The sequence below is a fragment of the Thunnus thynnus genome, chromosome 21, assembly GCF_963924715.1.
Source record: "Thunnus thynnus chromosome 21, fThuThy2.1, whole genome shotgun sequence".
Taxonomy (NCBI): domain Eukaryota; kingdom Metazoa; phylum Chordata; class Actinopteri; order Scombriformes; family Scombridae; genus Thunnus; species Thunnus thynnus.
This window is the reverse complement of record NC_089537.1, coordinates 1,823,318-1,849,430: the sequence shown is the minus strand read 5'-3', so window position 1 is coordinate 1,849,430 and position 26,113 is coordinate 1,823,318. Positions and strand designations below refer to the sequence as shown.

General features: G+C 44.9%; 1 protein-coding gene across 4 annotated transcripts in view; it reads left to right on the top strand.

Moving 5' to 3' along the window:
• rreb1a (ras responsive element binding protein 1a) overlaps positions 1 to 26,113 on the top strand; it is a 78,584-nt gene that overhangs the window by 43,209 nt on the left and 9,262 nt on the right. For all 4 annotated transcript variants that reach the window (XM_067578243.1, XM_067578242.1, XM_067578245.1 and 1 more), the window contains 13 exons: positions 952 to 1,041; positions 1,228 to 1,391; positions 6,909 to 7,050; positions 7,615 to 7,763; positions 12,468 to 12,657; positions 12,750 to 12,986; positions 13,648 to 14,119; positions 14,210 to 15,953; positions 16,493 to 16,680; positions 16,766 to 16,981; positions 23,596 to 23,757; positions 24,744 to 24,914; positions 25,690 to 25,823. In XM_067578243.1, coding sequence (XP_067434344.1) covers positions 952 to 1,041; positions 1,228 to 1,391; positions 6,909 to 7,050; positions 7,615 to 7,763; positions 12,468 to 12,657; positions 12,750 to 12,986; positions 13,648 to 14,119; positions 14,210 to 15,953; positions 16,493 to 16,680; positions 16,766 to 16,981; positions 23,596 to 23,757; positions 24,744 to 24,914; positions 25,690 to 25,823 — 4,059 coding nt within the window. The remainder of the gene's footprint in view (positions 1 to 951; positions 1,042 to 1,227; positions 1,392 to 6,908; positions 7,051 to 7,614; positions 7,764 to 12,467; positions 12,658 to 12,749; positions 12,987 to 13,647; positions 14,120 to 14,209; positions 15,954 to 16,492; positions 16,681 to 16,765; positions 16,982 to 23,595; positions 23,758 to 24,743; positions 24,915 to 25,689; positions 25,824 to 26,113) is intronic.

The window sequence follows — 26,113 nt, the reverse complement described above, 5'->3', positions numbered from 1 at the left end:
TCCTCTCGGCTTTACGGAGCTTTATAGTGAGTTTCAGCTCATTGTTTATCTGTCCGGCTGCAACTTTACTGTTCTGGTTCACTCTCAGCGTCTCATAGCGTCGTTTTCAGAGACTCAGACTTTACACTACCTCAGCAGCAAACAGACACAGTTAGCTGTAGGCTAGCTGGTGAACATAGTGGAGCATTTAGCAGCTAAAGAGCCAGATATTTCCCTCAGGAGTTGGTAGAGAGTAAAAACAGAGCTAAAAGAGAGTGAATATTGGACTTACATTCACCAGGTGGACAGAAACACGACTCCACATGAATGATAATGTTGCTCCGTAACTGCTGGATGTGGAAATAAGCAACTGTTTGCTAACATGTTAGCCACAACTACTCTATAAGCTGATAATATGACAGAAGTCATGTTTAGAGACTATTCTGCTGAAAACAAGTGGACAAAAAAAAACATCATTTCAAGCAGCTTTAACCAGATTGAAACTACAAAGGATCAAGAATAGAACCCTGAGGAACCCCACAAGTAATTATTGACATTATCAATGTGATGATCATGTTGTAACTGTTTGCTGACAAGTTCAACATATCAACATAAAAGATGATGATGTGTCAGAGTTGAGTTCATAATCAGTTGCATCAATGCAGGCAGTATTCTCTATTTATCAATAAATCCTATAAAAAAGTCTCAGTAATTTCCTAAAACACCAAACAAACAATTTGTAATTTGTTGGGGACTATTTTCAGCGGCGGATGAATCCACGTTTGGTGCAGTAGTGAGTGTTTCTGGCTGCAGGATGGTGTGTGTGTGTGTGTGTGTGTGTGTGTGTGTGTGTGTGTGTTGGATTCAGTCACAATAAACTACATTTACTGTTTTTATTGGAATTTATTTCTACTGAAGAAAACCGTCAGAACATGTTAACGTGTATCTGTGTGTTTTTGTTTTTCCTTCCAGGACACCAAAGATGACGGCTCAACTCACATCTGTCCACTGTGTGACAAGAGCTGTGGGTCACAACACCAGCTGACCATGCACATCAGACAGGTACCTCTATTTATTTCATAGTCTGAAGCTTCATATTAGCTTTTAAATACATTTTACATACAGAAGGAGCTCCTGACTGTTGGTTAAGGTCCTTTTTTTAAGAAACAGATGGTTTCAGGTGAATATGAAGTGTTGGTGTCACGGCCGCTAGCGGTAGCTGACGTGTTTTTGTGTTCTCGGCCGCAGCACAACGCAGACACCGGCGCGACGGATCACTCGTGCAGCATCTGCGGGAAGTGCCTCAGCTCGGCCTCGTCGCTCGACAGACACATGCTGGTGCACAGCGGGGAGAGACCCTACAAGTGCTCCATCTGCGGACAGACCTTCACCACCAACGGCAACATGCACAGGTACACACACACACACACACACACACACACACACACACACACACACACACACACACACGTTAGTCATTAACGCCTTGACTTTCAAACCTCTGACATTCTGGAGATGAGAGACACAGTAAAATAAAATAAACTAGAAAAGCAAATAGTGCTCACTGACTGGCTGCAGATCAGTGTGTACCTACTGAACACACACACACACACACACACACACACACACACACACACACCATGTCACCTCAGGGAGAGGAAGTTAGCGTTTAACCCAATGCCCAGTCAACCATGATGGGAGCACAAACCCCAACTGGTCCTGAGTGTGAGCGTGTGTGTGTGTGTGTGTGTGTGTGTGTGTGTGTGTGTGTGTGTGGGTGATGGGGGTGGATGGTTTAAAGTCATCTTCCCACTTCCTGTGTAACCCCCCTACCACACACACACACACACACACACACACACACACACACACAGAGAACAACGCCCAGTCATTTATCAGTAAAGTCCAGCCTCAAACATGAGATCCAACGGTCCCTGCAGTGTGTGTGTGTGTGTGTGTGTTTATAATTAATGCCCAACCTTCAGTGACCTCTGTTGGGTTTTAATGACCTCACATATAAACAGCAGCAAAGTATCTGCAGGTTTGTGAAGGTGTATAAAGTAGTTGACTCTGGTCTGGTCGGTAACGTCAGTCGTGAGCTGTCGGGTCGGTGAGACGGTGGATCGAGCTGCAGCCGGCGTCATCAGACCTGCAGCTACAGGAACTCAGTGTGGACAAGAAGAAGAGTTCAGAGAAACAGTCGTGCTTGCATGTTAAACATAGTCAGAGTTCCAACACTCCTGCTTCCTGCAAGGCAAAACCACAGCAGCGAGGGCTTTCTGTCCACATGTGTGAAAAACATAAATGTAGTTAATGTCATGAAACGCAGCTTTGTTCATGTGGAGTCGAGATAAAAAGACAGATGTTTGTTGTAGTTCGTCCTCAGACTGTCTCTCAGTCATGTTGATGGTATTCGGAGGTGTGGGCAGGAAGGAATGACTGTGGGCCGACAGACAGACGGACGGACACAGAGATCTCTTAGATGTCACAGCAATTTTCTCAATTATCTTTTCCTCTTATTTGTGTTGAGTTTCAGGGTTTCTGGCAGTGAAACTCTGCCTTCATGCTTACTAACGTCTGTCCAGTCAGTCAGGAAACTAAACGGAAAGTTGACAAATAGGAAACATTTAGAGTAATAATGTGAGGAGGTTTTTTTAATATAAAGAATGAACAATGTCTTCGCTCAGAGCAAACATGTGATGAATCATGTGATCCACTCCTACGAGCCTCCAGAAGAACGTGTGATTCGTGCCGCAGCAGCATCATCACTCATCCCGACGAGCTCCAACCTGCTGCGGCTTTTTAAAGTCGAGCAGAAAAAGTTGGCGGTCCGGTTTGGCGAGTTTCTGTTTTCCTCTGAAACCGCTGAGAGACAAACTGAACGCTCGGCCTCCTGCAGGCTGCTGCCGCCGAGGATCTGGATGCTGATTTCCATCAACGCACCCCTGGAAACGGTTGCGTCATATTCTCAGAATCCTGCCTAGTATTAATAAAAAAAAAAAAAGAGAGCAGAAGAGGAACGGGGCAGAAGAAGCCCTGCAGCTTTTTATATAGACGCTCATTTACAATGCAAACTGTAGCGGAGAGCGAGGGGGAGGAAGGAAAACAGGAAAAGGCAGAAAGAAAAAGTCTTAACTTGAGCTCCACATGTCGAGCGAGCTGCTTTCCTCTCCGCCTGTCTCTGTGTGTGTGTGTGTGTGTGTGTGTGTGTGTGTGTGTGTGTGTGTGTGTGTGTGTGTGTGTGTGTGTGTGTGTGCGCGCGCAAGGCCTGATTTTACATGCTGCTGTAGGAAAATAAAGACGAGGCCTGTTTGGATGGAGAGTGGAAAAGAGAAGCAGAGGGAGGAGGGAGAGAGAGAGAGAGAGAGAGAGAGAGAGAGAGAGAGAGAGAGAGCAGGAATCCATTTTGCAGCGGAGCATCCTTTGAAATGTGAAACGCGAGATTTTCCTACTCGACTGTCTTCAAAAGAGAAAAAGAGAGCGAGAGGGAGGGAGGGAGGGAGGGAGGGAGGGGGGACGAAAAGAAAGAAAGAAAGAGATGAGATGGAAAGAAGGAGGGAAGAGATGTGAACCATCATGTGTCATCGTGTGTGTGATGAATTCTCATCCTGGTTTCGGTAAAAAAAAAAAAAAGTGAAATGTTTAGTTGGCAGTGAAGAAACAATCAGAGAATGAAAGAAGGAAGAAGAAGAAGAAGAAGAAGAAGAAGAAGAAGCATCCCTGAAATATGAAACTAGTTTTTCCGGCTTTTTTTTTTAAGCTGTAAAAGCCCCGAAGGCGTCGAACATGCAGGAAGACGGAAAGAGAGTAAAAGTCAGGACTTTCCTCTGATCAGCAGCTTCTGTCCAAACCTCCGAAATAAGACCAATTCATTCTCAAAGCTTAAAGTCTAATACGTGTTTTATGGGTCTGTAATCATTTCCCAGTAATATATTTATTTAATTTAGTGTTAATTATAGAGAAAATAGAGACGTTTAATTAATAACTTGTCAACATAATAAATAAATTAATATTAACTTTGCTTTAAATTGAACTTTAAGTTTCCTTATAAATGAACATATTTCATTTCAGGAAACTTCTGATGAAGTTACAGACTTGTAAAATAAATCTTTGGTCTGATTTTAGTTTAATTTTCTTCTGTTTTTGTCTGTTTGTTTAAATTTCTCCTGTTGTTTTAGTTTTTAAACAGACAAAATGCAAATCAGTAGAAAAAGTGAATCACAGATGCAGCATCACATGAGTTCGTCCTCTCTGCTCTGTTGTGAGGCCTTTGGGCCCGGTTGCCATGGCGAGGCATCCCGTTTTTAGTTTATTATGGGCTGTCAGCGAGACGCTCTGAATCCTCCTTCTCTCCTTTCTGCTCCTCCTGAGGGTTGAAGTGAAAGTGTTGACTCGGAAGGTACCTGAAGTGACTCAACAGCGCCTCCTGTGGTGATGTAGAGGAGCTGCAGGCACAGAGGAGGAGGAGGAGGAGGAGGAGGAGGAGGAAGAACACTGACTGAAAACCAAACAACACAAATACTGTTTGTGTCAAATACCGATAACAACACTGCTGTCAGTGTAACTGTTACTATTCCTGCTGATAACTGTAAGATTCAACCTTCAGTGGAAGTGATGGAGGATAAAAAGTCTGTGTGAAGGTTACATGAGTCTTCATCAGTGGATATCTGACACATTTACAGTCTCTTTGTGTTTCCCTGTTGAGCTGCAGGTGGAAGTATAGTAACAAAAAGAGAAACTTTGGCACTAAAAAGACTGTAACATTGAAAGATATCTACTTGATTTGACTCATTTGGACGCTGAAGCTTCATATTAGCTTCAGATAAACTTTACATACATTTTGTCCTCCATCACTTCCATTGTAAGGTCATTATGAAGGGATCTTCTGATGGTCAGTATGAACAGGAGGAATGATTACAGCAAGAAAAAACAGCTTTAATGTACATTTGAAGACCGACTGTTGCTTTAAGACACTTGAAAAGTTGTGAACTGGTCCTTTAAGCATAAAAACATGATGAAGTGCAGCAAGTTTAAATATATAAATTGTGTTTTCTGTCAGTTAATACACACTGCTGAGTGTGTGTGTGTGTGTGTGTGTGTCGAGCAGCTGTTGGCACACACACACACAGCAGGATTGTGTGGCCGCTGACTTGGCGTGTTTCCTGCCCTCTGATTGGCCGGTGTCGGGGTCAGAGTACAGTTTGGACCGAGGAGACTTTGCTCTCTTGTTGGCCACCTCCCCCCTCGGTCTCCCTTCACTCACCTGATTGGTTAATAAACAACTTCCTGTCAGCTGGTCCCAGATCTGCTGACTCCGTCACTCTGTCAGGACCTCTTATGGGCGTCCAGCCGGCTGCCTGTCGGGTCCTATTAATAGAAGATAACATCCAAAGCAGCACCTCTCCCGTTTCCTTACATCCTGCTTCTTCTCTCCTCCTTTCTTATTATCCGTCCTTCTTTCTTTCCTCGTCTCCTTTCCTTTCTTGTCTCCTTTGTCTCTCTCCTCTTTTTCTTATCATCTTTCCTCCTTTCCTTTCTTCCTCGCCTCCTCTTGCCTTGTTTCCTATCCTGACATCTCCTTTGTCTCCTCTTTCCTTCCCTTTCTCCTCTCCTCTCCTTGTTTCCTTTCCTCTTTTCCTCCCCTCTCTCCTTTCCTTCCACCTCTTTACTCCTCTGTTCTTTCCTGGTCTCCTCTTTCCTCTCCTCTCCTCCTCTTGCCTCATCTTCTCTCTCCTCCTCTAATGTGTCCTCACTTCCTCTCCTCCTTTCTTACTTCCTTTCCTCCTCTCCTTCCTTTCTCATCTCCTATGTCTCCTCTTCTCTTTCCTCATCCTCTCCTTCTGTTTTGTGTTATCTCCTTTGCCCTCTCCTCCTTTTGCTCATTCTTTTTTTTCCTCATCGTCCTCACTCCCTCTCCTCTTTCCTTGCTTCCTTTCCTCCTCTCCTTTCATTTTCTTCCTTGTTTCCTTTTCTCTTTTCCTCCCATCCCTACTTTGCTTTCCTTGTCTCCTCTCATTCCCTCCTCCTCCTCCTCCTCCTCCTCCTCCTCCTCCTCTTCTCCTCTTTGAACTTGTGTAAACCGACACCATCGCTGCCGCCACATGCTAGCTAGCTGGATGACCTTTATACACACACACACACACACACACACACACACACACACACACACACACACTGAAATAGCGAAACACATGATAACAGCCTGCACACTTTCTCACGCTTCTAGTAACACCTCAACTGTAACACACAATCTCACAAACACCCATTCGTCATGTTTACAAGTATCACACACACACACACACACACACACACACACACACACACACACACACACACACACACATACAGGTCTTTAAATCAAGCGACACCATCTGACCTTTGTGAGGAGGCAGCAGAAGGAGAACCTGACCTGCTGGAAGAGAGGAAACTCTTCATCAGTCAGGTGTTTCAGGATCAACGTGTCTCATCTCTCAGCTGTTTTTATTCAAGTTGAAGCTTTTAAAAAAAACAGCTGCAAGATAAATATGTGACATCATATATGATGCATAAAGCATAAAGGAGAAAACAGTAAAGGTAAAACAGGAGGAAAGACAACAAAAACAACTTTTTTAAAAATGCAACAATCTACTTTGATATCAGACGAGAGGGAGATGACTTCCTGTTGTGACCTCGGGGCTTCCTCTTCTCTCCAGCAGCCATATAAGGCTATCAGCCTGCTGTATGTGTAATTATGTGATAATTATACATACTTACTGGTCATTACAGGCTGTGTGTGTGTGTGTGTGTGTGTGTGTCCGTACTGTGACCCTCCACACTCCCAACTCACTAACTGGGAATCTGCTTGAGTAGAAGTTCAAAAAAAAAAAGCTTCAAATCACAGAAATGAAACTCACCTTTGACCTTTTTCCTTCTTCTTCTGTGACTCTCAGACACATGAAGATCCATGAGAAGGACCCGGCCAGCGGTCTGCTCCCCGTCAGCCCCCCCTCCCCCACCAAACGCCGCCGTCCGTCCGTCAAGAGGAGGCAAGGCCTGGAGGAGGAGAACGGAGAGGAGCCGCCCAGCAAGAAGGTAGAAACGTCAACCATGAGATGACCAGTCTGTTTATACTCACATCCAGGTCTCAGCTTCTGGATGTCTGTCAGACTGTTGGTTGGACTAATTTCTGACATTTTATCAACAAAACCAACGTCTAGACGTATGTTATATATGTTGTTGAGTTGTGTACTTACGTTATCCCAAATGTCTCCAACAGAAATCTGTAATTAATCAAAGTAACGGACCGTTTCATTTGGTCGCCTGTCGATGGCGTCATACCTCCTCTACCAAAGAGTAAACACGCACCAGATGCATACGGCGGCGCTGTGTTTGTCCGCTACAATGGCGTCTACCAAAGAGTAACTTACACACATACAAGATAATACATCGGCGTTGTGGTTGTTCCACACAAACTGTTATAAATGGACTTTTATTCAGTTTTAAGACACATTTTCATGATAAATTTAGGTGGTTTTTAACTATATCTTTTAGCAGCAGCTCGGCTAACAGCCCCTCCAGGAAGTCCGGTGGTGAGTGAGTGAGTGAGGTTGTTGTGTTAATGTGTGTGTGTGTGTGTGTGTGTCTGTGTGTGTGCAGGTGGTGGAGGACGTGGCGTCGGAGGAGTCGGCGGCGGCGATTCGCGGAGCGGAGGAGGAGCTGCTGCCGTGTCCGATCTGCTTCAAGACCTGCAGCTCCAGACTGGAGCTGGACGCACACATGGACACACACCCCGACACTGCACTGAGGTACACACACACACACACACACACACACACACACACACACACACACGCACACACACACTACTCAGACTCCCAAGATCCTCTGCTTCCTACCCATAAATCCCTGCAGCGTTGCCTCCCAACAAGTTGATCATATTTTAGTGGTAATAAAGACATGCAAGACAAGTTTTCATGTTCTTGTTCCTAAACAAAGACATTTATCATAAAGTTTGAAACCACATCGACTGTATAGTTTTATTAAAGTAAATCTAGTGAGGAAGAAAAACATCAACAGCTGGACAGAAAATGTGTTTATTTTCAGATTTAAGTGCCTTCAGGTGGAGAGAAAGTTTGCAAACAGCTGAGCGCCGCTGGAGGTTTAAAATGTATTAAAGTTTAGATAAACCTCGACCCTCCTGTGATAATTAACTGTCAAACAGAGAGCGAGGGAGGAGAGGAAGAAGAGGAAGGAGGCAGAGGAGGAGTAAGGGATGGATGGATAACGAGAGGAGAGAGAGAGAGAGAGGAGAGGCTAATAAGTCACCAGTGGGTGAGAGAGGTAGAGAAACACAGAGAGAGAGAGAGAGAGGACAACTTAATAAGTCACAGAGAGGAGGAGGAGGAGGGTTCAGGACGTGCTCGGCCGGGGCCCGTTGCCATGACGACACCCCCACCCCTCCTTTTTAAAAAAAAAAAAAAAAAAAGAGAGAGAGGAGGAAAAAAAAAAGACAGTCTGTCACCATAGCAACACAACTCCTAACGAACCCACACACACACAGTTCAAAGTGTTTTCCTCCGAAAGTTGTGTGGAACGAAGGATGAAAGATGAGAAACGAATGAGAGGAGGATGAGAAAGAAAGAAGGAACTTAGGACAAAAAGAGACGAAGGAGGGAAGGAAACCAAAGAAAGATGGAAGGATGTATGGAGGAGGTGGAGAAGGAAAAAGAGAGAGAAAGATGGCAGCAGGCGGCGCTGAGCTCGTTATGGAGGAAGGCAGGAATATTTAGCTGTAAATCCTCGTTAATCAGCCTGTAAGAGGATCGACTGAACTGTAGGGAGGAGAGGAGGGATGGAGGGATGGAGGGACGGAGGGACGGAGGGACGGCTGCTCTAACAGTCCGTCAGCTGCGTTTATATGACTTTTTTTTGCGGCTGATTCGGCAGTTTGACAGCTGTGTTTGCAGATGGAGAGAATCAAGGAAATTCAATCAGCAGACTCCCACGATGTTCCCGACCTGCAGGAAGAAGTCAGTTTCAATAAAGATAAAAATACAGTCATTCAGCCGTTCAATGAAAATAAAGAGCTGAAGCACAACTCACTAAACGCATATGAAACCTAAAGGACTGTTGTATAGATTGTTTAAATAACATCCACACAACAGACTTCAGGACGGATCTGAAGAAGCATTCAGATCCTTTACTGAAGTAAAAAATACTCTATTACAAGTAAAAGTACATATTATCAGGAAAATGTACTCAGGTAGCAATAAAAAAGATGATATTTCTGCTTCTGCTGCATCAATTTTGATTCTTTTTTTGTTTTTATTCTCCATAATGACAATAACACTTTTTTTCTGACATTTTATAGACTTGGCAATCAGCTGATCAAAACAATACATTAAGAGATGAATCAATATGTTAAAAACAAAAGGTGGTAAATGGATGGGATTGTTTGGCGTTAATATGTTTTAATATGTCTTACTTGATGTCTAATTGGATGCTGGCTGGCTCCAACATCAGATACTGACACACACACTCACTCGGAGGGTAATTCTCTGGACCTGAGCCGACCTCTGTGGGATTATCCTGCACACACACACACACACACACACACACACACACACACACACACACACACACACACACACACACACACACACACACACATTCACCAGAGTGTGAACCCTGGAGACAAGAGAGGAGATGCAGAACAAAGAAAGAAAAAGCAGTTCAGTTCAGAGGGTGTGAATGAATGTTGTCTCCTTCCTGCTGTAGACAGCGATCGGTGGGTTCTGCAGCTACGAAGCTCGTCCACTCCCTTGTAATGTGATTGGTTAATCCATCCTTCCATTTTCACATTAACTGATTAATTATATTACTAGAAATTATTGTTATATACAGCTCTGAAAGGAGAAAAGTTTGGTTAGTTTGTTTAGAAACGGCTCCATGTTTTCAGTCTCTGGAGAGCAGTTCTGTGTACGGCTGTAAGACGCTACTGAGCATGTGCAGGATGACGGCTCTTTTAACAGTAAACAATATGTCTTTTTTTCACACTTGTGTTATTGATCAGACGCTGACCCAGACATTGTAAATTTCTGAAAGACGTTTAACTTACAAAGTCAAGACTTTTTGATTGGTAGCACAACACAGAACTACTCTCCAGAGACTGAAAACATGATGTTGTTATTAGTCTAATGTGACCAAACTCATCTGCTTTCAGTACATGAAACATGTCACCCAGTCCAGCCGCGTGTTTAGTTTTTGGACAATAAAACAACAAAAATCGGCAGACTGATTCTTTAAATGAAATGTGGTGAACACTGCAGAATCCCTGAGAGAGGAAGAGGAGGAGGAGGAGTGATGGAGAGCTCAACAAGTGTTGGTCCACATTTGGTCCAAAGTGGTCGTCATGGCTGTCAGTCATGCAGTTTAGCCGACAGGGACGGACTTGATCTCAACACGTCTCCATGATATATGATGAATACATGTATCATTTACTTGCTGAGTTGGGTTGATTGAAGGTCCAGGGTTTAGTTAGTTTGCAGCAGGGTGAATGAGTGAGAGCGCAGAGCCTTACACAAGTAGCAAAATAAAGACATTATAGTTCGACACGTGTCAAACCTGCAGAAACTAAAGCAAAAACAAACTTAATCTTTTAGTGCATAACTTCCTTGCTAGTAGTGGAAAAACAGTTTCCTCTCAGCGTCCTCATGTCAAACACCTCTGTGTGTGTGTGTGTGTGTGTGTGTGTGTGTGTGTGTGTGTGTGTGTGTGTGTGTGTGTGTGTGTGTGTGTGTGTGATTGTGTGTGTGTGTGTGTGTGTGTGTGTGTGTGTGTGTGTGATGACGGACGTGCAGTGATTGTGTCATTTAAACTCAAACTGTGATGCCTGAAAGTTCTTTAACAAATCAAACAAAAACGGCTTCTACAGTGTGTGTCCCCTCTCCTGCCCCACAAAAACCCTCTGACAAGGTGTCTGAGGGGATTACACACACACACACACACACACACACACACACACACACACACACACACACACACACACACACACACACACACAGGATGTGATAAGGAGTGTGTGACTGTGGCAGACATTGAGCAGCTGTCCTCTCAGCGCTTAACAAGTGCAGGACCAGCACTGCCACCAGGGGTTATCACACACACACACACACACACACACACACACACACACACACACGTTTGTACATATCTCTATACATGCGTGTACTGTACATAGTTTTACAGCATGTTAATGAAATGTCACTGTAGCATCAGCATGCAGCTGTAACATGAAGGAAAAAAATCTAATCTAGTAACATTTTTACGTATTTCCATGTGATGCTACTTTCTACATTTCAGAGGGAAATATTGTACTTTCTACTCCACTACATTTATTTGACAGCTTTAGTTACTTTTCAGATGAAGATTTGACACAATGGATAATATAACAAGCTTTTAAAATACAACACATTGTTAAAGATGAAACCAGTGGTTTCCAACCTTTTTGTCTTTTGACGTCTTACAAAAAGCAGTGTGTAGTCGGGGTCACATTTCACATGTCTATGAGTTGTTAACAGCTCCACCAAATAGTGATTTTTCCCTCTAAACTTCTCACATGCTTTCATTTCAATAAATGTTCAAATGATCCAATATTTCAGCAAAAATCAAAGATTAGAGAAAAAGTCCAAAAACTGAAAACAGATTTGTGTATCAGAACTTTCACCACTGCTTCATATTAAAAGATCAGAATCAGGACTGTTTCAACAAAAATATCACTTAAAATATCACTTAAAACAGTTTGCACTAAACTCAAACCCTGAAACTTAAGTGTGAACCTTCAGACAGCTCTCTCATCTGTCTGTCAAACACAAGAACACACTCATAGAGAAATGTCACCATCTAGTGGCGTCATTGAAAACTGCAACTTTTTGCCTACAGGTTGGTGTTAAACATCTGACTGATCAGAAGACAGAACAAATGTAAACACAGTTTGTAGCTGTGTATATGAATATTACAGATTAATGTATCATGAAAGTAAACATTTATAATAATTAAAAGGTTCTGTTTTGTCCCACATGGTAAAGTCGTCTCGCAGCATCAAAACAGTCTTCAGGTAGTAAAGAGATAAAAACAGATAATCAATAAACTCATCAGATCATGTCTTTATTGATCTGTACACTTGTTTACAGGCAGCTGTATAAAATATGATAGTGAATCATTACAGCAGAGCTGATTTTAACACTTCAAAATGATCATTAATGGATTTTTAGTGGGATTGTAGTTTGATGATACACATTGTTATATGTGTAATAAGAGTTTTTTCAGAATCTTTACCTATATTTGTTTTCTGTAATTTTGTGAATATTTGGTAAACTTGTATATGTACATTAGTAAAATACTCAGTTTATAAAAACGTGTTTCAGTCGCTGTTATTCTTCTCTGATCGTTGTTTGTTCGCTTTAGATATTAAAATGTTCATGTAAATTCTTTCTCTGTGTGTTTTTCAGGTGTGATTTCTGCTGCCTTTCTTTCCGAACCCACCGTGGCTTGTTGCGCCACAACGCAGGTGTTCATAAGCTCCTCCCCCAGGACCCCAGCGGGCGGCCCTTCATCCAGAACAACCCCTCCATCCCCACCGGCTTCAACGACCTGGCCTTCATCGACTTCTCCTGCAAAAAGTTTGCTCACATTGCACAGGTATCCGACATGGTTTAAACCTCGGAAACCATCTTCACTTCACCTTCCTCGTTCCGTTTTTTTAGACTCATCTTTTGTTTCTCTTGGTTCAGGTCTGGTGTGAAACAAACCTTCGTCGCTGCATCAGTAAGTTCCATCGGTTTGTCTGCGACTGCTGTGACAAGGCGTTCCCGCTTCGCTCTGCCCTGGACCTCCATAAAACCACCGCCCACCATGACAAACCCGCCGCCGCCGCCGACACGGAGGAAACGGAGGATGCAGCGGAGGACGTTCCGCATTCTGAGCAGGCCGGCTTCCTGGAGGTGCTGGGTCTGCAGCACGTCTCTAAGGTAGGCGATGGAATCAAAACTGTATTTTTCATTCAATCCACCAATTTCAGGGAGAAAACTCTCATCTAATGTCAGATTACATGTCAGTTCAAAGAAAACCAAACAGTTAGACAGACAAAGGTTGAGGTACGAAGTCACGGAGAGGATCAGAATATACTTTATTTGTCCCCATAAAACAAATATAAAACATTAGAGCAGCAGCATAAAACAGCTGTAAATACAAACCAGGCAGCACATCAGTCGAACTCCAAACCCACATGTTCATATACTGCAAAATAAGCTGTTGAAGATTGAATGTAACTATTTGATTGTATGATGTCATATGTAGCATCGACTGAGCAAAGATGTGAAAAATGAGCGAGTTAGAAATATAGTCTTTATTTTTTCTGATGATATTATAATAATAATAATAGTAATGTTTGGCACTAGTTGTCATGTCTGTACAGTAAAGTTCTCTGTAACTGTGAACGGTAATTCATCTCATAGTTGTCGAGTCAGAGGATCACCAAAGTCAGAAGGATTCATCCTCTGGGGAACATGAATGTCAACAGCTGTTGAGATATTTACTATCATCACCACTAGTGTGGCTAAAACTGGCAGCAGTTGCAGTAATGTAAACACCTGGAGCCGTCTGTTGATTAAAGTTTTCTTACCTTCTCAGGTGAAGTCTGGTCCCACAGAAGATGAGATCCATCAGGCCCACCTGGACAGCATCAAGGTGATCCACGTGGAGCCACCGTGCTCCAGCCTGCCCCAGGAGCCGGCGTCAGCCTACCTGTCCGGGGGCCTGGGGCTGACTCTGGGGCTGGGTGTGGGGGGGCTGGCGGCCCTCAGCATCCCGCTGCTGGAGGCCTCAGACTCAGCCTCCGCCCTGCAGGGCCTCTCTCAGAGAGAAGCCCTCAGCCTGCTCTCACTGCAGCCCTTCCAGGCCGGCTTCCTCCTGCAGCCTGACGGGAGCGCCGCGACGGCCGGCGCTGGTTCATCAGGCGTCAAACCCAGCGAGGCAGGTGGAGGCGGGATCATGGAGCTGGCAGACATCCAGCAGATCCTCAAAGTGGCAACCGCAGCGCCCAATCAGATGGGACTGACCCTCCCCCCTCTGGCCAAAGCTCCAGGATTTCCTGGTGGTCAAGGTGGGTTTTGGCTTTCAATCCATAAATCAATCAATTAAAACTCAAACAGACGCTGTGAAGCATCAATGACGGTGTTTGTTCTTCCTCCAGGTCAAGTCCAGAGTCAGAAGGCGATGCCTCCATTGAAGCCCAAACCTCCCATCACCCCTCGCTCCAGCCTCACTGCAACGACTCCTCCCCCCCTCCAGAGTTCCCAGCAGGCCTCACTGGGCTGCATCAGCCCCAGCCTGCCGCCTCCCACCCCCACCCTCTTCAAAACACCCTCCTCATCCTCCTCATCCTCTTCTGCGGCTGGGAATGGAGGGCAGATGGACGCCGAGTGTATGGGCGACGCTCACACGCCTTTGTCTGATTCGCCACCAGCAGCCACCACAGCCGTACATGAGGAGGCGGGGCTTAGCGGGAGAAAACCAGGAACCAAAGGGGGAAACGTGGGGAACAACGCTGGCTCAGCTAAAGGCTCGTTCCCGTGCCGTTTCTGCGACCAGGTGTTCGCCTTCTCGGGTGTCCTGCAGGCTCACATGCGCTTCCACCTCGGCATCATGCCGCACCAGTGCAACATCTGCGACTATGTGGCGCCAGACAAGGCCACGCTAATCCGACACCTGCGGACACATAGCGGCGAGCGGCCGTACGTCTGCCGCGTCTGCCACTACCCCTTCACAGTCAAGGCCAACTGCGAGCGCCACCTCAGGAAGAAACACGCAAAGACCTCGAGGAAGGACATCGAGAAAAACATCAAGTACGTCACCTCCACCACCACAGCAAACATCGCCGCGGCGATCACTGCTGCCACGACAACCACCCAGGACACAGAGACGGGCTGCACAGGAGCTGAGACCACATGCCGGTTCTGCGGCGAGGACCTGAAGACCTACCGGGCCCTGCAGATCCACCTGCGCACACACAACGGCTGCCAGAGAAAGCCGTTTGAGTGCCGGCGCTGTGGCGCTGCCTTCCTAGCCAAACGCAACTGCATCCACCACCTGCTGAAGCAGCACCCCGAGGTGCAGGAGAGGGAGATCGAGGACCATATCACCACACTCCTGCCAGCCGCCGCCGCCGCCGTCGCTACTGCCGCCTCTGCCCGCTCTGCTCCGGTGAATCAGATGGCACTGAACGGGATCAGACAGCTTCCGCTGCAGGCGGTGAAGGTGGAGGAGTTGGCTAACGTGGTTTATCCTGCAGAACTGGACCAGCCGCTGGACTTTTCGGCCAAGAGTCGTGTAGACGTCAGCCAGGCGGGGTCTCCTGGGGTCAAACTGGAGAGCGTCTCCCCCAGCTTTGACTGCTCCGTCATGGACCAGCCCATCGATCTGTCCATCCCCAGCAAGAGGCAGAGGAGGGAGGCAGCGAGCGCCGGAGAGAAGAGGGAGATTAAGACGGAGCAGAGCGGCAGTAGCATCGAGCAGCACGCTCTGGCTCTGTCCAAGGAGGAGAAGTCTGCTAGCGCCCTGCCTCCTCTACACCCTCATCCCCAGCTTGGCTGCTACCAGCTCCCCCCCGGATCCACCCCTCCCCCCTCCTGCCTCCCCAACCTCAACAACTCTGGGCGACCTCAGCGCCTCAAACCCCTCCTCCCCAAACCGACCACCTCCACCTCCTCCTCCTCACCCTCCACCGCCCTCAAGGAGCTCCCTCCTCTGGCCTCCATCGCTCAGATCATCCACTCCGTCTCCGGAGCTCCAGACCTGTTGAAGAGGGAGGCCGCCTCACTGGACAGCAAACCCCAGGCGGCTGTGGCTTCCTCTCAGGCTGATTTGGCCACCGACGGCCCCGGACCCTCCACTGGTCTGGAGACGCAGAACGACGAAACGTCTGAGGGAACATCAAGGTATGTGAGCTTCATCCAAAACACGTTGACTGTCTCTGCACTGTCACCGACCCAAATAAAGACAAAAGAGTATGAAAGGAAACTGCTGCTGCATTCGGACTGTAGCAGCTGTTGCTTCATCTAATTTTGGTCTTTTTAAAGTTTTGATCTTTTTAAAAAGAAAGAAAAACTTGTTTTCCTCATTTTAAGCTCAAACTGATCTAGTTTTTGTAGCAATAATATCTTTGTGTTGAAACCGATGTTGTAAGGATCAGTTATACAATAGATATGTAGTCATACAATGTTTTGATTGGCTGGCAGAATACACATGAACAAACTGGTAAAACCACATTTTAAAACTGTTTACCAGACTTTTGTTCTGTTATTTAGATGAAAGCCTCCAAATGTAGTTTTCTTTTTTTGGTTTGCAGCATTCGTCGCTGTCACCACGTTGTCAGTATTGATTTTACCACAAGATGGCGCCAAAGAATAATACATTTCACTCTTGACTTCAGGTCATTAAACGTTATTGTGCTTCTCTCCTCTTCTGTGTCTGACAGGAAGCGGACCAGAAAGAAAACCGCTGCCCTGGCAGTGAAGGAGAAGGCTGCTGCGAGCGGCGGCGGCGGCATCGACCTGGAGTCCAGCGGGGAGTTCGCCAGCGTGGAGAAGATGTTAGCCACCACTGACGCCAACAAGTTCAGCACCTACCTGCAGACCGGAGCCGCAGACCTGGGAGGAAAGAGAGGTAACGGGGAGGGACAGTTTGTTTTGATTAAACGACTGCTGAGGAACAGATTGAACTCATGGTAGACGATCTGTCCTGCGAACAGATGACAGATCAGCAGCAGGAGGAGGAGGAGGAGGAGGAGGAGGAGGGGAGGAGAAGGAGGGAGGAGCGAGAGAGGAGGGGAAACCATCGCTGGTTCCTCAGTCCAAAGGGAAGAAGAACGCCTACTCCAACTCTGTCCAGAAGATGACCTGCCCCTTCTGCCCCCGAGTGTTCCCCTGGGCCAGCTCGCTGCAGAGACACATGCTGACACACACCGGTAACACACACACACACACACACACACATGTACACACACATACATACACATACATACACACACATACACAGGGTATCTGCAGGCTTTAACGTCTTAAAACGTATTGAATTCTGTTTCCTAAAAAAAAAAAAAGATCTTAGAAGGTATTAACAAGTCTTAAATTTAAAGGACAGAACAGTGAAAGAGGTTTTCCTCGCTGTAATCATTCCTCCTGTTCATACTGGTGATTAAAAGATCCTTCAAATGTCATTTAAAAGTCTCTGTGAAGCTTCTATTCAGCTTCATCAGTCTGAGTTAGTCATATCAAGTGGATATCTGACACATTTACAGTCTTTTTAGCATCAAATTCCCTCTTTGTGTTTCCTCGGACAGTGTTTCCCTGTTGAGCTGCAGGTGGAAGTATAGTAACAAAAAGAAGGACTTTGGCACTAAAAAGACTGTAACGTTGAAAGATATCTACTTGATTTGACTCATTTAGACGCTGAAGCTTCATATTAGCTTCATCTAAGCTTCATTAAGGTCATTATGAAGGGATCTTCTACTGGTCAGTATGAACAGGAGGAATGATTACAGCAAGAAAAACAGCTTTAATGTTCATTTTATGCTCCTGACTGTTGGTTTAAGACCCGTCAGTTCAGCAGAAACTTCAGCTGCAACTCTTTTCATAATCAATTAATCCACCAATTATTTTCATGAGTAATTGATTACACATTATGTCTATAAAACATCAGAAAACCCCCTCAAAGGCCAGAATAATATGTCATTTATACTTTAAAATATTACTTATAATGATCAATGATCAACTTATCGATTAAGATTCTTCGGCTGGTGAAACAACCTGCAGAAACCCGACAACACAAAGGAGACCAGTGTTGTTCTGAATCCTCTCTCTCTCTCTCTCTCTCTCTCTCTCTCTCTCTCTCTCTCTCTCTCTCTCTCTCTCTCTCTCTCTCTCTCTCTCTGAGTGCATGCTGGGAGTGAGCGTGGTGAGTGCGGTGGTGAGTTTGCGTTGTGAGTGACTGAGTTTTTCTATCTTTTTATGTGTATTTTCTTGTGTATGTAAAGTCACTGTGAATCGTGTTGTTTTGTGAGTCTTTCACTGTGTCTGGGTGAGGTTTGGGTGGGGTTTGGGTGGTGTAGGTGGCGTCAGCTGCCAGCTTTGCTGGTCAGCATGACAGCAGGTGGAGGCTCCGGCTTGGAGAAGCTAACTCGCCGGCACGCCATTAAGTTGGCTCCGGCGGTTAGATGCAGTGTGGAGGAGTGTAGTCTGGCTGTTGGGGAGGTTGTTGGGTATGGCAGCATTAAATCTGCCTCCCGGATGAACAACTCTGTGGTTGTATTTCTGGACAGCGTGGACAAAGTAAACCGTGTGGTTGAGAGCGGCGTGGTTATTCAGGACACCTTCACTCCGGTGTTTTCGTTGGTGAACCCCGCTAAAAAAGTCATCATTTCAAATGTTCCACCTTTCATCAGAAATGAAGTGCTGGCGAAAGAGTTGTCCAGGCACGGGCAACTCGTATCGCCCATAAAACTGATTCCTCTGGGCTGTAAATCCCCTCAGTTAAAACATGTCATGTCTTTCCGCAGACAAGTTTTCATGATTCTTAACAGAAATGAGGAAGACTTACACCTGACTTTCAAGTTCAAGGTAGATGACTTTGATTACACTTTACACGTAACAACTGATAATATGAAGTGCTTTGGTTGTGGTATGGAGGGGCACCTCGTTCGCTCATGCCCAGAGAGGGGAGGGGCGGCCGGTCCGGCACCTGGCGCGGAGCCGCCGGGGCCGCCGGTGCAGCCGGGTCCGGCTCCTGCTGCGGAGCCGCCTGGGTCGCCGGTCCGTGCTGCGTCGAGCGGGGCAGCGTCTCAAGATGAAAACATACAAGGTGATACAAACATAAAGGAGACAGCTGACGGGGGGTCACCTGATTCACAAACAGATTTGGAAGCTGAGACAGGTGTCAAACAGGTGAATGACAGCAGGAATCGGGAGGAGGAAACTGTCAGGAAGGAAATGAGCAGGATGGGACAGACTGCTGCCAGGGTGGCAGAGTCTGTGCTAGAGGAGGAGGAGGAAGAGTGCATGGATGAGGATGTGGTGAAATCATCAGTGAAACGGAAGAACACAGAAACCAAACAAGTTGAAGGCAGAATAAAAAAGGTGTCAAAGTCAGTGACAGAGTGTCCATCCTCTCAACCAGAGGAAAGGTTCCACTCTGACTGTGAAAATGAGACCTCTGAGAACTTAGAGAGTGGATATTCTTTCATTAGAGTACAAAAGTTCTTACAGGACACAAAGGGGCTGAGACAAGTCAAGGTGGACAACTATTTTCCAGACTTGCAACTTTTTCTGGACTCAGTAAAAGGTTACATGAAAAACACAGAAGAGTTTGGGCAGCCTGTTTTCTCTGATCAAGAGATCTACAGACTGAAAAAAATAGTTCTGAGGGTGAAAACTCAAATACGCACTGATGAATAATATGTTTGTAAGTTTTCTATTTTGTGTGCTTTTATCCCACGTTTGGCCCATTTTGCACATGTGCACTTTAAATATTGGCACTTTAAATCTGAATGGAGCGAGGGATATCACCAAGAGAGCCTCTCTGTTTAGTCTGATTGGTATGAAACATTTGAATGTTACTTTTGTTCAGGAAACTCACAGTACTGAAGAAATTGCTGCTGAATGGAGGAGAGAGTGGGCGGGGGAGGTTTTTCTCAGTCATAAGAGCAGCATGAGTGGTGGGGTTGGAATTTTATTTAACCAAAATTTTAATCCCATTAACATTGATGTTGAGGAAGTTGTGGCAGGAAGAATTTTAAAAGTAAGAGCTGATTTTGGAAAAGTTAAAATGGTATTTATCAACCTTTACGCACCAACTGTAGGGTCTGAAAGACTGGACTTTTATGACATTTTAAGTGATGTAATTAAAAAATGTCATTCTGATGAGTTTCTGTTCCTTGGAGGGGATTTTAACTGTACGGAAAACCCAAAAATGGACAGGAACCATCCAGAGCCACACGTGGCTTCTAAAAATTGCATTTTAAAGTTAAGTGAAGCTCATGAGCTGAGTGACGTGTGGAGAGTTTTTCATAAAAGCCACCGTCAGTACACCTGGGTCCACACTAAGGACAACCTTTTGTCCATGGCCAGGCTCGATAGGTTTTATTGCTTTAAACATCACTTAAATGTTTTTAGAAGTTCTTTTATAAGTCCAGTTGGTTTTTCCGACCACTCTTTGGTTCAGTGTTCTGTTTTTATCAAGCAGATACAATCTGGCAGTGCTTATTGGCATTTTAACACATCGCTTTTATCAGATGGAAATTTTAAAGATGTTTTTAATTTCTTTTGGAAAAATTTTAGAGAAACAAAATCCCTCTACAGCTCCTTGCAACAATGGTGGGATATTGGGAAAAGTCAGATCCAGAAACTATGTCTACAGTACACTTTCAATGTCTCCAAAAACATGGCCAGGTCTATAAGAGCTCTGGAGAGAGAAGTGGTGGAGTTGCAGGCTTTTGCAGACTCCACAGGAGAAAGAGGACACATTGAGAACCTCAAGACTAAAAGGTCTGTCTTGGCTGACTTGCTGGGTACCTCTGCAAGGGGCGCTGTGGTGCGCAGTAGGTTTCAAAATGTGGCTTTGATGGACGCTCCCTCTCACTTTTTCTTTGGGTTGGAGCGGAAAAATGGGCAGAGGAGGCAGATGATGTCACTACGCTCACATACTGGGCAGCTGCTGCAGGAGTCGGCTGACATTCGCAGGTTTGCAGCGAGTTTTTATGGTGACTTGTTCAGGTCGGAGTACACCGAAAATCCGGAGGCGTCTCATTTCTTCTATGCAGATCTGCCAAAGGTCTCGGAGGACGCCAACGCAGAGCTGGGGAATGAGATATCTTCTGAAGAACTGTATGCTGCACTGCAGGGTTTGCGGGGTGGAACATCCCCGGGCATTGATGGTCTGCCTGCCGACTTCTATAAGACTTTCTGGTCGGTGCTTGGTGGGGACCTCCTGATGGTCCTCAATGACAGTGTGAAGAAGGGCCGGTTGCCTCAAAGTTGCAGAAGAGCAGTCCTGACTCTCCTCCCTAAAAAAGGAGAGTTACAGGATATTAAAAACTGGCGTCCTGTTTCTCTCCTCTGCACCGACTATAAGCTTCTGTCCAAGGTTCTGGCCAACAGGATGAGGAAGGTGATGGAGCAGGTCATTCATGTGGATCAGACCTACTGTGTACCTGGCAGGTTGGTAACAGACAACATAGCATTAATTAGAGATGTTGTGGACCTCTCCAGTTCTTTGGGGTTAGATCTTGGGCTGATATCCATAGATCAACAAAAGGCTTTTGACCGGGTTGAACATATGTACCTGTGGCAAACACTCAGAGCTTTTGGTTTCAATCCAGGTCTGATAGCCCAGATCCAGGCTTTGTATGGAGACATTGAAAGTGTACTTAAAATAAATGGTGGTTTAAGTGCTCCTTTTAAGGTGGGGAGGGGGGTTAGACAAGGTTGCCCCCTCTCAGGCATGTTGTACTCATTGGCCTTAGAGCCTTTTTTACACAAACTAAGAACACGACTCTCTGGTTTTAATCTCCCTGGTTCCAACTCTGTTGTTAAGCTTTCTGCCTATGCTGATGATGTCATAGTGCTGGTCCAAAAACAGAGTGACATTGACTCTTTAGCTGACAGTGTGGAAAACTTTGGTCTGATCTCTTCTTCAAAAGTTAATTGGGAAAAAAGTGAAGCTCTGATGGTAGGTGATGGTTTAAAGCAGCTCAGCTTACCTGGGAGGCTCACCTGGAAAAAAGGAGGCATCAAATACCTCGGGGTATACCTCGGAGATCCCACCACTGTCTCTAAGAACTGGGAAAATGTTTTAGAGAAAGCTGAAGGCAAACTGAAAAAATGGAAGTGGATTTTACCAAAGTTGTCTTTTAGAGGTCGTGTTCTGGTTATTAATAATTTGATTGCTTCTATGTTGTGGCACCGTTTGTACTCTGTTGATCCTCCAGCTAACCTTCTGTCAAACATCCAGAGGGTGATCGTGAACTTTTTCTGGGATCATCTCCACTGGATCCCACAGAGTGTATTGTTCTTAGCTAAAGACGACGGAGGACAAGGACTGATTCACCTGGCCAGTAGGGGTGCTGTTTTCCGCCTCCAGCACATTCAGAGACTGCTGACCGGCCCTGCTGATCTGGTGTGGAGGCCCGTGGCTCGGGCGATCCTGGGCCAAGGTGGAGGTCAAGGACTGACTGAGAATTTGTTTTTAATGGATCTACAGAACCGCAGACTGAGTGGGCTTTCTGATTTTTATCAGGGGCTGTTCAAGGTGTGGGGCATGTTTAAGAAGCACAGGCCGCTGAGTGAAAGCTCATTGTACTGGATTTTAAAGGAACCTGTCGTCTATGGACTACGTTTTAAAACACTCTGTGGACTGGGAACCTCAATGATGGAGAGGTTTGTCTCCTCCGGAGTCGTCACACTGGGTCAGCTGGTGAGACTGTGTGGACCTAAGCTAGAGATGGTTTCTGCTCTGGCTTCTCAGCTAGGAGTATTTTCAGAGAGACTACTAGCCAACCAGCTCAGAGTGTGGAGAGACCAGCTCTCACAGACTGAACAGAACCTCCTGGTCTCATACTGCCAGGGCTCTGTTCTACCCACCGACTCTGATCCTTTTCCAGCAATCACACTGATTCCTGATTTTAAAGACTGTTCTGGTGTTTTGTTGAACTGTGCTGTACCTGGAGGTGCAAACTTGAATGTTCTAACTGGAAAAATGATGTACCAGCTGTTGGTAAAGATGGTGAACAAAGCCAAGTTGGGGGGGCGTACTGACACACCATGGAGGTCTCACCTGGGTCTGAGTGCTGAGGTGAGGCCTCAATGGAGAGCACTTTATAAAACCCCGTTAACCAGGAAAGTGGGAGACTTACAGTGGAGGGTTTTACATGGCGTCCTGCCTGTAAATGCTTTTATTTCTATTTTAAATCCAAGTGTTTCTGAGTGTTGTCCTTTCTGTCCTCAGAGAGAAACTGTTTTTCACTGTTTTTTGGAATGTGTGAGGTTAACTCCTCTGTTTTTGTTTTTGGAGAGGCTCTTTGGTGAGTTTGGGGAATTTTTCTCCAAACAGGTTTTCATCCTGGGTTATAAATATTCGAGGAGGACTCGCGACAAGTGCCAGTTGTTCAACTTTCTGTTGGGCCAAGCTAAGATGGCCATTTATATCAGCAGAAAGAACAAGATAAATGGTTCTTTTGCTTTTGATGTTATCACCGTACTGATCAGAATGATAACCAGCAGACTAAAAATTGATCACAACTATTACAGGTTGATGAATGATCTGGACTGTTTTGTTTCTGTGTGGTGTTATAAAAATGTTCTGTGCTCCATTGATGAGGAGGAGCTCTGCTTTGGACACATGCTGGGCTGAATCTGTTGTTGTTTTTTAATGCTTGTTGATCTGACGACTAGATAAATAAAGGTGTTTAAAAAATTCAATTCTCTCTCTCTCTCTCTCTCTCTCTCTCTCTCTCTCTCTCTCTCTCTCTCTCTCTCTCTATCGCTCTCTCTCGCTCTCTCGCTCTCTCGCTCTCTCTCTCTCTCTCTCCAGGCCAAAAACCATTCCCCTGTCCTAAGTGTGATGCCTTCTTCTCCACCAAATCCAACTGTGAGCGCCACCTGCTGAGGAAGCACGGCGTGACCAACAGAACGCTGCGACGCAACGGCGCCCTCGTGAAAAAAGAGGGCGACGAAGGCTCGCACGAGAGCGCAGGTCCGAATCACAAACATCAACGTTTTTAAATGTTTCTAGCAGCAGATTGGACTTTTAGGAGGCAGACATTCAGCATGTTTGGTCATTTTCTCTGTGTCTGTGTGTATTTATAGCCGACTGTTTTTAAAAAGAAAGAAAAAATAAATCAGGAACAGCAAAGGCAACAACATAGACTCAAGAGATAAATAATTATGATGGTGAACAGCAGAGGTCACTAACTGGCAGCCAAGACAGAAGGTTATGATTTCAAACCTGACGAGGCGTTTCTGTTTTAACTGGCGCAGCTTTTATAGTCTTTACGGTAGACGGAGAAAGAAAAGCTTTTCCTCCCTTTATTTTATTTTTCTGAAGTTAAGCACTTTATTTGAACATTTTATTTATTTTCTGCAGCCGTATTTTATTTAGTAGATGAGATTATTATTATTATTATTATTATTATTATCTTAAATTAAACATGCAGATGTTGATACGACTACTAGGCTACTTAAACATATATCACACTAAATAGTTAAACATTATGATCTTTTCTCTAACTGGACCTCTTTAAATTTGAGTTGAATACCTCTGCTGTACAGTTTGTGCAAACTTACTTTATACTTTAAGATAAATAAAGTTCATATCTTGAAAAATCTTCCGTGGGACATAAATGATCCCCGAGTCTTTTCAAAGATTTTCCCTTTAATGTAAATGTTAATATTTCCACAGAAAGTCCTTTTAGCCGCTGGCTGAGAGATGATTTTAGTGGAGTTTTGCACCTTCTCACAACTTAAGTTACATACAGCAGGAAATATGCAAAATAACTGACAATATGAGAAAGTCAAGATACTTTCTGCCACTTTCTTCTAAATGTGACGTTTGAAATCTTCAAAAAGGTTCACTAACCGAACATTAGATGACAAAGCAGAGATCATCTCCTGACTGAACCACGTGTTGTATTGATTGTATTGATTGTATTGATCGTGTGTGTGTGTGTGTTTGTCCTGCAGAGAGTCAGTCAGAGACGGAGCAGGTTGCACCAGAAGCACAAGACCTCAGCAGCACCACCACCAGCCCCGCAGACTCAGGCTCCGCCCCCATCACAGACCAGAGACCCGCCCCCTCGGAACAACAAGGGGCGGGGCCGACATCACCGAGCCCCTCCCACAAATCAAGCCAAGGTTAGTCGGCGGAAACGAGACGAGCTCGGTGGAAATAAAAGTAGATAGTGATGTTTTATTTGTAACTGTTTTATAAAACATCTTCCAGTAACACGTGTATAAAGTATAATCAGAAGCATGTGGGGAAAGAAAAATAAAACACAAACAAAATGAAACAACTCAGTCTTTGTGCATCATATATAATAATAAATCAATCTATTCTTATCCTACTAAACAAAGTGTTGCACTGTTTCCCATTAAAAATGACTGTAGAAAACAATTTTCTATCATTTAGGCGGCACGTTGGACAAATCTGCTTTTCTTCTTCTAGATTAACAAACCGTCCAGTTTCAGCAGTAAAACAGCAGATCTCAGCTGGACACACAACTAAACTCCTTATGTTACTGTAAGAGCAATAAAAGCTTCGCGAGTAAAAAGCCAAGAAGAGTAATTTATCAATCAGTTTTGGTTTAGTCCAGATATCGTCAGCCTGCTGCTCTTTACTCTGAACAAACAAATGTTTTGTTAATAAAAAGAGTTTCAGAACAACGTGCGTACATCTGTGACTAAGACCAAATAATTTGTTTATCCAATTTCTTCTCTATCAAGTCATCGATTCCATAACGGAGCGATACACGTTTCCCATCCCATCATCCCCAACTACAGCCAACCAAATATATCGACAAGAACACTTTTTACAGTTAAATCGCAATAGAAATATTTTTATTACAGAAGTTGGTTTAGGACAAATGTTTCCTCCGTGTGTGACGCTGACAGATGTCGGTTTGTGTCGCAGGTTGCAGTCCAGCTGAAGATGGTGCAGAGCAGCTGGAGACAGAAACCACAGAGCAGCCAGAGCAGCAGCAGCAGGGGGCACCAGAGAGCAGGCCAACACAGGAAAAACAGCCTCCGCAGAGCAGCAGCACAAAGGTAACTCCCACCTCCTGTTCCCACTACTGGAAGTTAAGAAATACACTGACCAGCTGTTATTAAAGGAAGTTAATGAGCCTTTTATTTTAAAAACAAGTCTTCAGTAGGAACCAGTGAGCTGCAGACAGACTGAGGGAGTCAGAATGTATCGATAGATGAACTAACACGTCGTCAGTTTGAGTCTTTTCATTCATCATCAGTTTCACCAGACAATAAAACAGTTTACATGACATTTCCCACTAATTATTATTATTATTATTATTATTATTATTATTATTATTATTATTATT